The 15,256-nt window shown below is 46.4% G+C and overlaps 2 protein-coding genes across 5 annotated transcripts in view; one reads left to right on the top strand and one right to left on the bottom strand.

Moving 5' to 3' along the window:
- The window catches only part of LOC126937697 (40S ribosomal protein S6), a 40,439-nt gene extending 25,851 nt beyond the window's left edge, over positions 1 to 14,588 (bottom strand). The window contains exon 1 of the mRNA XM_050761345.1: positions 14,433 to 14,588. Within this exon, the coding sequence (XP_050617302.1) occupies positions 14,433 to 14,573 (141 nt within the window). The 5' untranslated portion in view covers positions 14,574 to 14,588. The remainder of the gene's footprint in view (positions 1 to 14,432) is intronic.
- The window catches only part of ACER2 (alkaline ceramidase 2), a 52,773-nt gene continuing 42,440 nt past the window's right edge, over positions 4,924 to 15,256 (top strand). For 2 of the 4 annotated variants that reach the window (XM_050761344.1, XM_050761342.1), the window contains exon 1: positions 14,151 to 14,381. In XM_050761344.1, the coding sequence (XP_050617301.1) occupies positions 14,274 to 14,381 (108 nt within the window). In that variant the 5' untranslated portion in view covers positions 14,151 to 14,273. Of the gene's footprint in view, positions 4,995 to 5,845; positions 5,904 to 11,145; positions 11,216 to 14,115; positions 14,382 to 15,256 lie in introns of those variants that run through there. The other 2 variants (XM_050761341.1, XM_050761340.1) reach the window with 2 other exon arrangements.

Below are 15,256 nucleotides of genomic sequence, written 5' to 3'. Positions count from 1 at the left end.
CTCATTGACTGGCTGGAAAGGTGGACACTAAAAATTCATGATTCATTTGTAGTTAGTTGAAGTATGCAAGGAGATGACGTATTATTTAGACTCCCTCGCTCCCTCCCTCTTTCTCCCTTCCTTCCCTCCCTCCCCCTCCCTCCCTCCCTCCCTCCCTCCCTCCCTCCCTCCCTCCCTCCTTCCTTCCTTCCTTCCTTCCTTCCTTCCTTCCTTCCTTCCTTCCTTCCTTCCTTCCTTCCTTCCTTCCTTCCTTCCTTCCTTCTTTTTCTTTCTTTTTCTTTCTTTCTCATGGAATCTTGCTTTTGTCACCCAGGCTGGAGTGCAATGGCACAATCTCAGCTCACTGCAACCTCCATCTCCTGGGTTCAAGTGATTTTCCTGCTTCAGCCTCCTTAGTAGCTGGGATTACAGGCACACACCACTATGCCCAGCTAATTTTTGTATTTTTAGTAGAGACAGGGTTTTATCACGTTGGCCAGGCTGGTCTCGAACTCTTGACCTCAGGTAATCCGCCCGCCTCGGCCTCCCAAAGTGCTAGGATTACAGGCGTGAGCCACTGCACCTGGCTACACATATTATTTTCTAAGAATGTCACTAATCCTGTGAAAGGTTCATTTGAAATGCTTGTCCTAAAATACACTAACTTTTTGTATGTGATGACAGATCTAAGTGCTTGTGGTATGTTCATTTTGAGAACCATCAAATATTTCTAGGGTGAAATTTCTTTGAATTTTTTCACTTCAGAGGAGGGTCAAGTGTCTCCTAACTACTGTATCATTTGTTTCCCAAGCTGCTTTTTTTTTTTTTTTTTTTTTTTTTTTGGAGACAGAGTCTCACTCTGTTGCCCAGGCTGGAGTGCAGTGGCGCAGTCTCGGCTCACTGCAAGCTCCACCTCCTGGGTTCACACCATTCTCCTGCCTCAGCCTCCCGAGTAGCTGGGACTACAGGTGCCCGCCACCATGCCTGGCTAATTTTTTCTATTTTTAGTAGAGGTGGAGTTTTACTGTGTTAGCCAGGATGGTCTCAATCTCCTGACCTCATGATCTGCCCACGTTGGCCTCCCAAAGTGCTGAGATTACAGGCGTGAGCCACCGTGCCCGGCCACTGCATTGTTAATGAGAAAGATTAAAGATCTTTTTCATGGCTTCTTGGTGGCTGGTCTGCAACTTTCCTGGCAATGACTGCCTCCTACTGAATATACTACATTTCAGATCCTTACCTTTATCTGTTATGATTAGAGAATAAAGGGTGAGCTCACTGGTCCTAATCTTTTCCACTGCCTTTAAGGCCCTGACATACTTTACCCCCTCCTTTTCAGTAGACAATGTTTTCTCCCACTTCTTTCAGAAATATGAACTGCTTTATCTTCTCTCATCCTCAAAACGTGTCAAGGTATTCATATCTACTCTGTACATTCCCCTCTTTCTTAGCATAGGGTTCTGTTAGGACATTTGATTTTAAGTGGCATAAACCCAACTCCAACTAGCTTAAACAAAAATGTGACTTTACTATAAAGTTTCTGGGGTATCTTGGGAAACTGTTTGTGGCTGGATCCTGGGCATATAGCTGGAGCCAGGGACTCCTTACTAGCTCTTTCTATACAGCCTTATTTGGGGCAGCATCATTATTCTCTCTACTGTTAACTATTTCTGCTTGCCCAGCCATCTGGTGGAACAGGCCACCAATAGTGCCCAGGTTTATATCTCCATTTCGTCAGTCAACCATGTGGAACTGGAAGAGCTCAATTCTGATTTGAAATTCCCACAAATGCATTCTGATTAGCCAGCTTAGATCACCACTCACTCCTGGACCAATGAATGTTAGCCACAGAGTCAGGTCACAGTGTATACCATGGTTGTTCTTATGGTAGCCATCTGCATGGAGTTGGGGGTTGGGGGAAGGTGGGAGGTGGAAGGTGGGCAGTCTTCATTGAATAAGAGGGAGCAGAAGGTCTTGGAAAAAGAAGGGATGCCAGAAGAGACACAACAATACTTGGCTACTCCATGCCATCCCTTGTCTTCAGGCAAATGGAAAGATCTTGAATTTTTAATTCTATCTCTTCTCATCTTCTTCAGGATTTAGTTTAATTAATTACCCTTTTATATATATATATATATTTTAACACTAGATTATACTGCAATAAATTACCCTTTTTTCTTTTTGCATTTTGAATATTTCTACTCAAGCTCCTTTTCTTTAGGCTTACATTTGCTCAAGATTCTCTTAACGAAAGGAGCATCCCATAACCTGTCTTCAAGTTCCTGCCCAATCTCTGTACCTTTTTTTTTTTCTGTCATGTAAATGTCATCTGCCCCATATCAAGCTTTACCCCAATCTGGCCTCCTCCCTCTTCATTTCCTTCTTTGACACCACCTCCATTTTCCCAGAGTGTTTTTTTGGTTTTTGAAAGGCTGAACACAGGCAGAGTGAGGGAAGGATGATATCTACAGGCCATTGTGATGCAGCCCTTCCAGCAGGTGTGACAGGTAGTCTCTGATGTGCCACTGCCCACTCCCTCACAGCCCGGCCCCAAGAGGCCCCTTGGATTGTAGAGCATAACACTGACCAGTATCTACCTTTCTATCTTCCTGGTTCCAGAGAGTCTGTGGCCACAGTATCACCTGGACCCCACCCAGACAGCTGATAATCAGCTTATTTACCAAAGTTTCACTGGGTACAAGGACCGTCTCATGAAGAGAGAGGGTGGGGGCCCTCTTGGAGAGGCTGTTTGCGATTTGCTCCTTCACAGGTGTAGCCTCCCATTGCCAGTCCTATGCTCTCTGGAATGAAGAGGAAAGGTAATAACCACAGGCTGGACCAGAACTGCTTTATTTTTTTGAGACAGAGTCTTGCTCTGTTGCCCAGGCTGAAGTGCAGTGGTGTGATCTTGGCTCACTGCAACCTCTGCCTCGCAGGTTCAAGCATTCTCCTGCCTCAGCCTCCTGAGTCGCTGGGATTCCAGGTGCATGCCACCACGTGTGGCTAATTTTTGTATTTTTAGTAGAGACGGGATTTCACCATGTTGGCCAGGCTGGTCTTGAACTCCTGATGTCAAGTGATCCACCCACCTCAGCCTCCCAAAGTGCTTGGATTACAGGTGTGAGCCCTCACCCTCCCTCACCAACTTGTGTTCTTGCAGTTCTCGGCTATGTTGGTGCTTGTGAAGCCACATGAAGCCCTTTGCCTCTTTGGTTTAAAAAAAAAAAAAAATCTCTCTCTCTCTCTCTCTCTTTTTTTTTTTTTTTTTTTTTTTTTGAGATACAATTTTGCTCTTCTTGCCCAGGCTAGAGTGCAGTGGTGCAATCTTGGCCCACTGCAACCTCCGCCTCCCGGGTTCAAGTGATTCTCCTGCCTCAGCCTCCCGAGTAGCTGGGATTACAGTCTTGTGCCCCCACACCCAGCTAATTTTTGTATTTTTAGTAGAAACGGGTTTCTCCCTGTTGGTCAGGCTGGTCTCAAACTTCCAACCTCAGGTGATCTGCCCGCCTCGGCCTCCCAAAGTGTTGGGATTACAGGCGTGAGCCCAATGCCCGGCCAAAATAAAACTCTTTTATTATGAAAATTTTAAAACAGGTACAGGTAGAGAGATTAGTTTAATGTGTTTACCACCCATTTTTCACAATTATCCATTTGAGGCCAATATTGCTCCGTCTACACCCCCATAGTGACACTCTCCTCCTTTATTTCAAAGCAAATCCTAGATCATATACTTTATGGGTAAATATTTCAGTATGTGTCTCTAAACAACAACCTTCCTTTTTTGTGTCTTTTTGGCTTTGCTCAAGTTTATTATTGAGGTATAATTTACATGTTGCAAGTTGCCCTTTTTAGGCTAATTTTGAGGTTTTATAAGCTTATTCGGTCATAAAACCATCACAATCAGGATATAGAACAGTTCTGTCCCCTCCCCAAATTCCCCTATATCCCTTTGCAGTGAATTCCGCCCAACCTCCATGCAACTACACATCTGTTTTCTGTTCCTATAGTTTTATATTTTTCAAAATGTCGTTAAAAATAGAACATCCTACAGTGTGTAGCCCTTTGAAATGTCACTTTAAAAAACAGAACCATCAAACTGATCACATCACCCCAATCAATAATTCTGTAATATCAGATATCACATTCCCACCACTGTCCTAAGAAGTATGTTTTCACAAACTGATTTAGGATCTACATAAGGTCTACACATTGCAATTGGTTGTTTTGTCTCTCAAGTCTCTTAATCTATAGGTTTTCTCTCCATCTTTTGTTTTGTTTAAGAAATTGGGCTGTCACAGTTTCTCATAATCTGGATTTTTATCAATTGTATCTGCATGTTGTCATTTCTTCTGTTTTCTATAGTCTTGCTACTAAAATGTGGTCCATGGATCAGCAGCATCTGCATCACCTGGGAGTTTGTTAGAAAAGCATAATCTTGGACCCCACTCAAGACCTATTGAATCAGAATCTGCATTTTTAAGATTCAACAAGATCTCTGACTGGGCGCGGTGGCTCACGCCTGTAATTCCAGCACTTTGGGAGGCTGAGGCGGGTTCATTTGAGTTCAGGAGTTTGAGACCAGCCTGGCCAACATGGTGAAACCCCGTCTCTACTAAAAATACAAAAATTAGTTGAGTGTGGTGCATGCCTGTAGTCCCAGCTACTCAGGAAGCTGAGGCAGGAGAATCCCTTGAACCTGGGGCACGGAGGTTGCAGTGAGCCAAGATCGTGCCATTGCACTCCAGCCTGGGCGACAGAACAAGAATCTGTCTCAAAAAAAAAAAAAAAAAAAATCTCCACCTGATTCTGTCCCTGTAAAATGGCTCTGAGACCTAGTGTGTTGATCTGGTTTAGGTTGGTTTGTTTGTGGATTTTTTTTTTTGGCAAGCCTATGGGTGGCATTGCACCCCTTATTTATCAGCCCCGCCCACCTGGTCCTTTCTAGGTCTCTCTGACTGCTCCTGCTCCTCGTCAGCCAGGACCTGTGTCTCCTCATAACTCAGGCCTCTGTAAATGTAAGTGTGTCCAAGGAGATACGTCCCACATACTAGCCCGAGACCTCCATTCTCTTTGTCTGCTATGGCTTTCAAGTATCTCATCTGTCCTCCTGATTAACAAATCTCTCTAATCGTGACCTGTCTATGGTATCTTAACTTGCCTTTTCAGTTGCCAAGAGAATATCTCTTCCCAGATATTCTTGTTGCTAATACTAATTCTCACTAGCCTGCGCCTTTAATTCAACGAGTCAAAACCTGACTCACTGCTTTCCCTTCTATTTTCCATTTTGGATTAGTAACTTATTTTCTGATCACTCAGCCTAGACTATTTGAAGCTGTCTTCTATTTTTTCCACTGTTTCATGTCTGATCTCTAATCAGTAGTTTAGTTTTATTAATTCTCCTGTATTTGTCAGCCCTCATTATGTTATGCTGGGGTAAGAGAACATCCCTCCAAATCTCAGTGGTTTGCAACGCAAAGTTTGTTTGTTTGTTTGTTTGTTTGTTTGTTTGAGATGGAGTCTCACTCTGTCACCCAGGCTGGAGTACAGTGACGCGATCTTGGCTTACTGCAAGCTCTGCCTCCCGGGTTCACGACATTCTCCTGCTTCAGACTCCAGAGTAGCTGAGACTACAGGTGCCCGCCACCACGCCTGGCTAATTTTTTCTATTTTTAGTAGAGACGGGTTTTCACCGTGTTAGCCAGGATGGTCTCGATCTCCTGACCTTGTGATCCGCCCACCTTGGCCTCCCAAAGTGCTGGGATTATAGGCGTGAGCCACCACACCTGGCCAACAACACTGTTTTATTTTTTCTTCAAGTTATATGTTGGCTGTAGGTTGACTGAAGCTCTGGTCTTTTTCATTCCAGGATCTAGGCTGAAGAGAAGCTCCAATTTGGGATACAGCAGAGGGAACAAAAAGGAATGGTAAAACTAGGAATAGCTTTCAAAGTTCAGTCATTGTGTAAATCAGTTCCATGGCTGATATTGTTTGGCTGTCTCCTCACCCTAATCTCATCTTGAATTCCCATGTGTTGTGGGAGGGACCTAGTGGGAGGTAATTGAATCATCAGGACAGGTCTTTTCCATGCTGCTGTTGTGATAGTAAGTCTCATGAGATCTGATGGTTATTATAAGTTGGAGTTTTCCTGCACAAGCTCCCTTTTTTGCCTGCTGCCATCCACGTAAGACATGACTTGCTGCTCCTTGCCTTCTGTCATGATTGTGAGGCCTCACCAGCCATGTGGAACTGTGGGTCCAATAAACCTTTTTCTTTTGTAAATTGCCCAGTCTCAGGTATGTCTTTTTTTTTTTTTTTTGAGACGGAGTCTCGCTCTGTCGCCCAGGCTGGAGTGCAGTGGCGCGATCTCGGCTCACTGCAAGCTCCGCCTCCCGGGTTCACGCCATTCTCCTGCCTCAGCCTCCCGAGTAGCTGGGACTACAGGCGCCCACAACCGTGCCCGGCTAATTTTTTGTATTTTTAGTAGAGACGGGGTTTCACTGTGGTCTCGATCTCCTGACCTTGTGATCCGCCCGCCTCGGCCTCCCAAAGTGCTGGGATTACAGGCGTGAGCCACCGCGCCCGGCCGTCAGGTATGTCTTTATCAGCAGCATGAAAATGGACCAATACAATGATCATAGCAAATGATAAAGCCAAGTCTCATATTCATGGACTAAGAAAGTATGTTCAAATATTTGGAATCAATAGTATAATCTATCACAATTGCCATTTTGTATTTCAATTGCATCTTTTATTTTGATTCTGTTTACCCCTGCCTTAAACTTCACTTCTCTCAGCTTCCTCATGGAAGCCTTCTCTGATGCCCTGAGACTAGGCCACATCTACTGCTATTAGCTGTTGTGGAATTTATACTTCTCCTTCGTGACACTTGTAAGACAACTGTAATTATTTATGAACTTATTTAATTTCTGACAGCCCCTAGACCAAAAGCTCTGTGAGGGCAGAGACGGTGTCTGTTTTGCTTACTGTTTAACCCTTGGCACCTAGAAAAGTGTCTGGCATAGTGCAGCATGTAAAGGAATGAATGATTGCCTTAGTCATGCCCATATCATCCTTTACCTGGTTTACTGAAAGACCTTACCAGTAGTTTTGGAAATCTAATTTATTTTTCTGCCATCAGGATTTTCTTTCTTAAAGACTTACTCTTGGCCAGGTGTGGTGGCTCACAGATGTAATCTCAGAACTTTGGGAGGCTGAGGCAGGCAGATCATTTTAGGTCGGGAGTTTGAGACTAGCCTGGCCAACATGGTGGAACCTCATCTCTACTAAAAGTACAAAAATTAGCTGGGTGTGGTGGTGTGCACCTGTAATCCCAGCTACCTGGGAGGCTGAGGGGGAGGATCACTTGAACCTAGGAGGTGGAGGTTGCAGTGAGGCAAGATAGTGCCACTTGACTCCAGCCTGGGTGACAGTGAGAATCCATCTCAAAAACAAAACAAAACGAAAAGACTTACTCTTCATATCATTTATTGGTTTTCTAGGTCAGGTTGTGCTTCTGAAGTTTCCTGAACGTGTATGCTTTCTCAGACCTCTATCCATTTGTATGGGCTGTTCCTTCTGTAGGATTCCATTTCTCCCCCCAGTGCTCTGCCTGGTAAAATCCTTTTCATCTTATAAAGCTCAGTTCTGAGGCTACCTCCTCTGTGAAACCTCCCATGACTCTCATTGCAGACTTGGGCCCTGCCCTTCTGCTTGCACATGTGTACCTCTGTTTTAGCAATTATCATGTTTCATTCTAAACCCAACATTCTGGTTTTCCAGTGCAGATTAGAAAAAGGGGAGTGTTGTGGGAGGTCAGGGACCCTGAATGGAGGGACCAGCTGGAGCTTTGGCAGAAGAAACATAAATTGTGAAGATTTCATGGACATTTATCACTTCCCTAATAATACTCTTATAATTTCTTATGCCTGTCTTACTTTAATCTCTTAATCCCATTATCTCCATAAGCTGAGGATGTATGTCACCTCGGGACCCTGTGATAATTGTGTTAACTGTACAAATTGATTATAAAATGTGTGTTTGAACAATATGAAATCAGTGCACCTTGAAAATGAACAGAATAACAGCGATTTTAGGGAACAAGGGAAGACAACCATAAAGTCTGATTCCCTGTGGGGTCAGGCAGAAAGAGCCACATTTTTCTTCTTACAGAGAGCCTATAAATGGACATGCAAGTAGGAGAGATATAGCTAAATTCTTTTCCTAGCAAGGAATATTAAGACCCTAGGAAAAGAATTGCATTCCTTGGGGGAGTTGTATACGGCCGCTCTGGGAGTGTCTGTCTGATGCAGTTATGATAAGGACTGAAATACACCCTGGTCACCTGCAGTACCCTCAGGCTTATTAGGGTGGGGAAAAAACCGCTCCCTGGTAAATTTGAGGTCAGACCAGTTCTCTGCTCTCAAACCCTGTTTTTTGTTGTTTAAGATGTTTATCAAGACAATACGTGCACAGCTGAACATAGACCCTTATCAGGAGTTTTTGATTTTGCCCTTTGCCTTGTGATCTTTGCTTTGCCCTTTGCATTGTGATCTTTATTGGCCTCAGAAGCGTGTGATCTTTGTTCTCCTTTTTGCGCTTTGAAGCATATGAGCCTTGTGACCTACTCCCTGCTTGTACACCCCCTCCCCTTTTGAAATCCTTAATAAAACTTGCTGGTTTTGTGGCTCAGGTGGCATCACGGGCCTACTGATATGTGATGTCACCCCCAGCGGCCCAGCTGTAAAATTCCACTCTTTGTACTTGTTCTCTTTATTTCTCAGACCAGCTGACACTTAGGGAAAAAAGAAAGAACCTACGTTGAAATACTGGGGGCCGGTTCCCCCGATAGGAGAGAGGTTAACATTGTGGTTTTCCAGTGCAGATTAGAAAAAGGAGAGAGGGAACAGCAGAGTGGTGCAGTGGAAGCGTGCTGGACCCATAAGGCAGAGGTTGATGGATGGAAACCATCCTCTGCTAGCTTTGTGATCTTGGCTGGGTGTGGCAGCTCACATCTGTAATCCCAGCATTTTGGGAGGCCAAGGTAGGAGGATCACTTGAGACCAGCCTGAGCAACATAGCAAGACACGTCTCCATAAAAAGGAAAACGAAAACAAACACACACACACACACAAGAGTGGCATTTCTAAATAGAGGCCTACTGACAACAGCAGAATTTACCACTGATGGCCTGTCAGTAAAGGAGCGGCACCTGTCCCAGTTAACACAAGCACCTTCTGCAGTGGCTGCAGCAGTGTTTCTCTAGTGAGGACTTGGTTCCTACAACTCTCATCTACAAGTCTGAGCCTGAAAACTGCCTCAGATTTTAGCAAAACAAGCACAGTCTTGCTGGCTTCTTCTGTTTTCCTCTGAGCTGAAGGGGTCCCGGGCAGACTCAGAGCCCCTGGTTTCCTCATCATGAGCCTGAGCGTGAGTCAGAATCACCTGAGGGCTTGTGAAGCCAGAGGTTGCTGGGCTCCATCCAGAGTTTCTGATCCAATAGATCTAGGGTGGGGACTGGAACTCGCATTTATAAAAGATTCCCAGGGGATGTTGCTGCTGCTGGGCTGGCCTTAACCACTGGCCTAACAATGGGCCACAAGCAGGACCACAGTGAAAAACTCCAGTCAAACAGGAAGATACATACAATTTCATCCTTGATCAGGCACTTCTTGCTTCATTTACACAGGTGCCTGCATTTTTTACCCCAGGGAAGACTTTGTGACTTGATAATTTCCACTTGTGGAACCAGTTGAACTGGATATTTATTATCAGATATTTACTTATACCAAATAAACATTGTTATACACTATGTAAAAATAGAAGGTGCTAGCATTCTGAATTCCTTGCAAGGGCTGTTCCTTCAAACCTGCTCCCTTATGGATCTGTATCACTGAGTCATGTAGGCCAAAAGCATTGTAAGCCAAATCGTTGGAACTCAGGAGTTCTGTTCCTTGCTGTCACTGCATCCTTCCCTCAACAAACTTAGTTTACAGTAGACATCAGAATTTTGTATTCAACTACTAGCAGTAGTTTCTAAGGCATCATGCAATTAATATAAATCAATTTTAAAATTTATAACCTCCTGATAGGCCCTCTTGTTAAATTACTAATATTGTATTTATTTTAAAAATGTTGGCTGGATGCAGTGGCTCACTCCTATAATCCTAACATTTTGGAAGGCTCAAGGGATCACTTGAACCCGGGAGTTCGAGACCAGCCTGGGCAACATTATGAAACCTTGTCTCTACAAAACATACAAAATTTAGCTGGGCATTGTGGTGCACCCCTGTGATCCTAGCTACTCATGAGGCTGAGGTGGGAGGATCGCTTGAGTCCTGGGGGTGGGGGTCAAGGTTGCAGTGAGCTGAAATTGCACCATTGCACTCCAACCTGGGTAACAGAGGGATACCTTGCCTTAAAAAAAAAAAAAAAATGTTAACAAGGGAGAGAGCTATGAAAACAAAATTTTAGAGACAGTGTGGCTCAAGTACGGTCTCTGTGCAGTTGTAATTAGAAGGAACCAAGGTGGCTGACTGATTTTGAACTACAATTGTCACTGACAATAAGAGTTACTGTGGAGGATGAAAAACTCCCATCATTGGCCGGGCGCGGTGGCTCACGCCTGTAATCCCAGCACTTTGGGAGGCCGAGGCGGGCGGATCACAAGGTCAGGAGATCGAGACCACGGTGAAACCCCGTCTCTACTAAAAATACAAAAAATGAGCCGGGCGCAGTGGCGGGCGCCTGTAGTCCCAGCTACTCGGGAGGCTGGGGCAGGAGAATGGCGTGAACCCAGGAGGCGGAGCTTGCAGTGAGCCAGGATCGCGCCACTGCACTCCAGCTTGGGCGACAGAGCAAGACTCCGTCTCAAAAAAAAAAAAAAAAAAAAAAAAAAAAGAAAAACTCCCATCATTCCCTCAGCAAGACTTGGAAAGAAGGATGAATGACATTCAGCAAATTTAATATTTCACTGGTGCTAAAACTCACATTGTTTTGCATTGTTAAATCTCTGAAATCCTGATGCATTTTACCATGGATGGCATTTTATGATTATGGTTGGCTAGGTCATGGTTGTGATGTGGTGTCACTGCCTGCACATGTACAAACTTGGTGGTTATTCCTGGTGGGATGACTTGTCAACTGTAATCTCCATGTTTCTCTCAACAGATTATATAAGGACCATCTGGAAAAGAAACATGCTCCCTGTTGTCTGGAAACCTTCCATTGACACCTTCAGGTAAGATCAGGAGAGTCCCAGCATCAAAATTTGTAAAACAGGTGTCAGTAGTTTGCAAGAAAACAGTAGTGAAATAGTTTTAAGAAATGCTGCATTATTAGCACATAGTAATTAAGGACACAGAGGACATTTCTGTATGAACGACACAGACTCCAATGACTATAAGCTCAAAAATGACTCAGAAGAATAATAGAGATTCTGAATGTAAAGAAATTACAGGAATTCTTTAATGAATTTATTTTTGCTTATACCTTCCTTCTTATGTATGCACAAGAGATGTATGATAACAATGTAGGTCTAAGTCTGTGCTTGTTCACTAAAAATTCTAAACAATGAAAAAGTATTACAAATAGTTTAATTGGGAATATTTCCTTTTTTTTTTTTTTTTTTTTGGAGATGGAGTCTTGCTCTGTTGCCCAAGCTGAGTGCAGTGGCGTGATCTTGGCTCACTGCAACCTCTGCCCCCTGGGTTCAAGTGATTCTTCTGCCTCAGCCTCCTGTGTGGCTGGAGGCACCCACCATCATGCCCTACTAATTTTTGTATTTTTATTAGAGACGGGGTTTTGCCAAGTTCGCCAGGCTGGTCCCAAACTCCAGACCTCAGGTGATCTGCCTGCTTTGGCCTCCCAAAGTGCTGGGATTACAGGCATGAGCCACTGCACCCGGCCAGGAATATCTTTCTTTTTAACAGCAACTTTCAATCTTTTTAGTCTGAGGACTCCTTTACACTCTTAAAAAATATTGAGAACACTGGAGAACTTGTGGTTTATATGGTAATATCAATAGTGACCATATTAGAGATTTAAACAGACTTTTAATACCAAAGAATCACAAGCACATGTTCCATTAGCTGTCAGAGAGGTAATGACATCACACATCATGTATCCTCTGGGAAACTCCAGTGTACACTGGTAAGAGAATGAATATGAAAAGAAAGGGAGGAACCACACTTTGAGAATCCCTGGCATATAAAATAATGGTTTTTTAAAAAATACTATTATATTTTGATGAATATGGATATATTTCCAAGTAAACTGTTGTTGGAAGAAGTAAAATACTGACTACATAGAAAATTCTATTGCTGAACAGTTGGTGTAGCATTTTGAGACACAGAAATTAACTGATGTATCTTTCTTCTGTGGCTGTGGGAAACATCCACCCCCAACCGCCCTTTTTTTTTTTTTTTTTGAGACGGAGTCTCGCTCTGTCTCCCAGGCTAGAGTGCAGTGGCGCTATCTCCCGGATTTCCGCCATTCTCCTGCTTCAGCCTCCCGAGTAGCTGGGACTACAGGCGCCCACCACTATGCCCGGCTAATTTGTTGTATTTTTTAGTAGAGACGGGGTTTCACCTTGTTAGCCAGGATGGTCTCGATCTCCTGACCTCGTGATCCGCCCGTCTCAGCCTCCCAAAGTACTGGGATCACAGGCGTGAGCCACTGCGCCCGGCCCCCAACCGCCCTTCTTAGGTGGCCAGCTCACACGGGGTATCCTGTAGGTCTGAGTAAATCGACCCTAAGGGAAGGTAAGAGTGTATCTTCTACTTGGGCTCCCGAGGGCAGTGGAATTGCCTGTAAAGCAGGAGGAAGGGATAGAAGTTGGGACAAAGATGAAAGGAGGAGTGTGGTTTGGCCCCTGGGGGGCAAACCTGGATTTTCTAGAGACTAGGAGAGGCGGCGGGGCTTGCAGTTTCTGTCAGTGATGGAGATCTCTGGGGACTTGTACATGGCTCTGTGGATACCGGTGGGCAGACAAACACTTGGTGCATAGGACACTGAAGCACCACCCAGGGTCCTGCTGGACACTCAGGCCCAGAGAGAGGGCAGACCCTGGGGAGCTGCTGGCTTTAGGGTACCCTGCAGTCCGAGCAAGACGTCCTAATGACAGTCACCAATGGGCTGCTGCCCGGGGCCTCTTCTGCCCCTGTCCTGACCTAGAATCCTACAACCTTTCAAGGAAGGAGAACGGGAGCCACCACATACACACAGAGGGTGGCTTTCCTCCAGGGATCCTGGGAACCAGATTGACTTTCATTTAGAAACCGCAGAATAGTTACAGAAGCAAAAGAAATTAGTTATGACTGGATCTGAGGACATCTTGCCTGAATTGAATTTCCCAGCTCTGTCACTTGCTAATAGAAGTCCCTCACAGGGTCTCCGCTGGGCACACTAAATGAGTGATACATGGAAACTCTTCAGATAGCCCCTGGCATATGTATGTTATCTATCACCTCTTGAACCTCGATATCTTGGAGATGTCATAGGTGCCACACTACATCCTCTGCAGTTTGGGATGGCTGACGTTTGACCCTTTGCCTAAGTCCCCATATCGAAGGCTAGATTAAGTCCTAACGCTGGAGCCAAGGGGAGGGAGGGCAGGAACGTACTCTAAATAGAAGTGCTCCCCCAGGGAGTGGGCCACCCAGCCTGCTCCAGCAGCCAGGAAGGTCTTCCTGCCACAGTGACTGCAGCGAGTGGCGTCCGGCCTCGGAGGGACTGAGGGCACTTCTCTGGTGTGAGCATTGGCGTCCAACGCCCGGCGCAGCAAAATTGCTGCAAACTCTCCCTGAGTCCAGAGAGGTCCAGGTCCTCCTGGGTTTCTTTTTATTTTAAATTTTTTGCCAGGGAGAGTTCTGGCGCTCCTTCAATCCGGGGACGCGTGCGAGTCTGAGCCAGGAGATGGGCGTGGGCAGGCGTGGATAGCACCATCGAGTCCCTGGCCACCTGCCGGGTGCTGGGTAGTCTGGAAGCGTCTGGAGCCCGGACCCCGCCTCCCGGTGCCCCACCCTGGACCCCTCCTTCCACGCGGGTCCCGCCCCACGGTGGGCGTGGCCTCCCAGGGGGCGGGGCCGGGGAGGGCCTGCGAACGAGTCACGTCCCAGAGGCTAGGCAAGGCGAGGCGGGGCGGAGCGCTGGAGGCCGGCTGGGAGGCGCACATCCGGCGGCTGCCCGGTACTTCATAAAGCCGCTGTCGCCGCGGGCTGTCGCCGCGGTTTGCCTCTGCAGCAGCTCTGGGCTCTTCTCGGCTGCGGGAGCAGCTGCTCCAATGCTCCAGGGTGGCCATGGGCGCCCCGCACTGGTGGGACCAGTTGCAGGCTGGCAGCTCGGAGGTGGACTGGTGCGAGGACAACTACACCATCGTGCCTGCTATCGCCGAGTTCTACAACACGGTGCGGGGCGCGGGAGAGGGGAAGGCAGGCTGGCCGGCGGGAGGGGGCTGTCCCCGCGCCGCAGCGTCTGGAAGCTGGACGTGGGTTCCTGCGCGTATCTGGGGGCATTCTCTCCAGGGGCTGAGTCAGTCCACACCCCCTCCTCGGCACGCTCCTTCCAGTTCTCCATCTGTCCTCCTCTCCTGTCCCCATTCCCGACAGCTGGGCTCCTCTTCCTCCTCCTGTCATTTTTTGTGTTGTGTGTGTGATGGTCCTATTGTCTTGTTTGGCCCTCACGCGTCCAGAACCAGGGGCTATGTCAGCCCATTCTCCTTGTTTGGGTCAGTTGGGGGCGGTGAACCTGCCGGGACAAGTCTCTTCCTCCCCTGGGATCTCTGTGGCGTGACGCACTTGGGTCGCATTGTGCGTTTTTGCCCTGAATACCTGCTCTCGGAGTGCTGGGAAGAGCACGCCCCCGGCAGGTCCCCGCGGCTGGGGTCACTCCCACCAGGCAGACTTGCCCCAACCCCAAGAACATGCCTATAATGGTCGAGTTATTTTTGGTCAGAACCAAATTAATTACTACTCGTTCTTTTTTTCTTGCCTTTGGTGTCCTGTCTTGCGCAAGCCGCTAATTCAACTCCCCCAGGACTGTGCTTTCTCCAGTTCTGAAGTCTGAGGGGTGAAAGGAAAGTTTGGGAGTGATAATGTGCGGGTTTTGGACTTGTCTAGGTCCCTAGATAAGGGTGAGCAGAAACTTCCCCATTACCGAATCCTGGGTGTTTTTAGTTCTTGTGGTAGGGAAGGGTTGCAGCTTGGAGAGGAAATGCCTCTTATTTGTGTATTTCCATGGCTCAGAATCCTGGTACAGAATGTGAGACTTTGCGTGGTCATTT

Source organism: Macaca thibetana, chromosome 15 (assembly GCF_024542745.1).
Source record: "Macaca thibetana thibetana isolate TM-01 chromosome 15, ASM2454274v1, whole genome shotgun sequence".
Classification (NCBI taxonomy): Eukaryota; Metazoa; Chordata; class Mammalia; order Primates; family Cercopithecidae; genus Macaca; species Macaca thibetana.
This window is presented reverse-complemented; position numbering and strand designations above follow the sequence as displayed.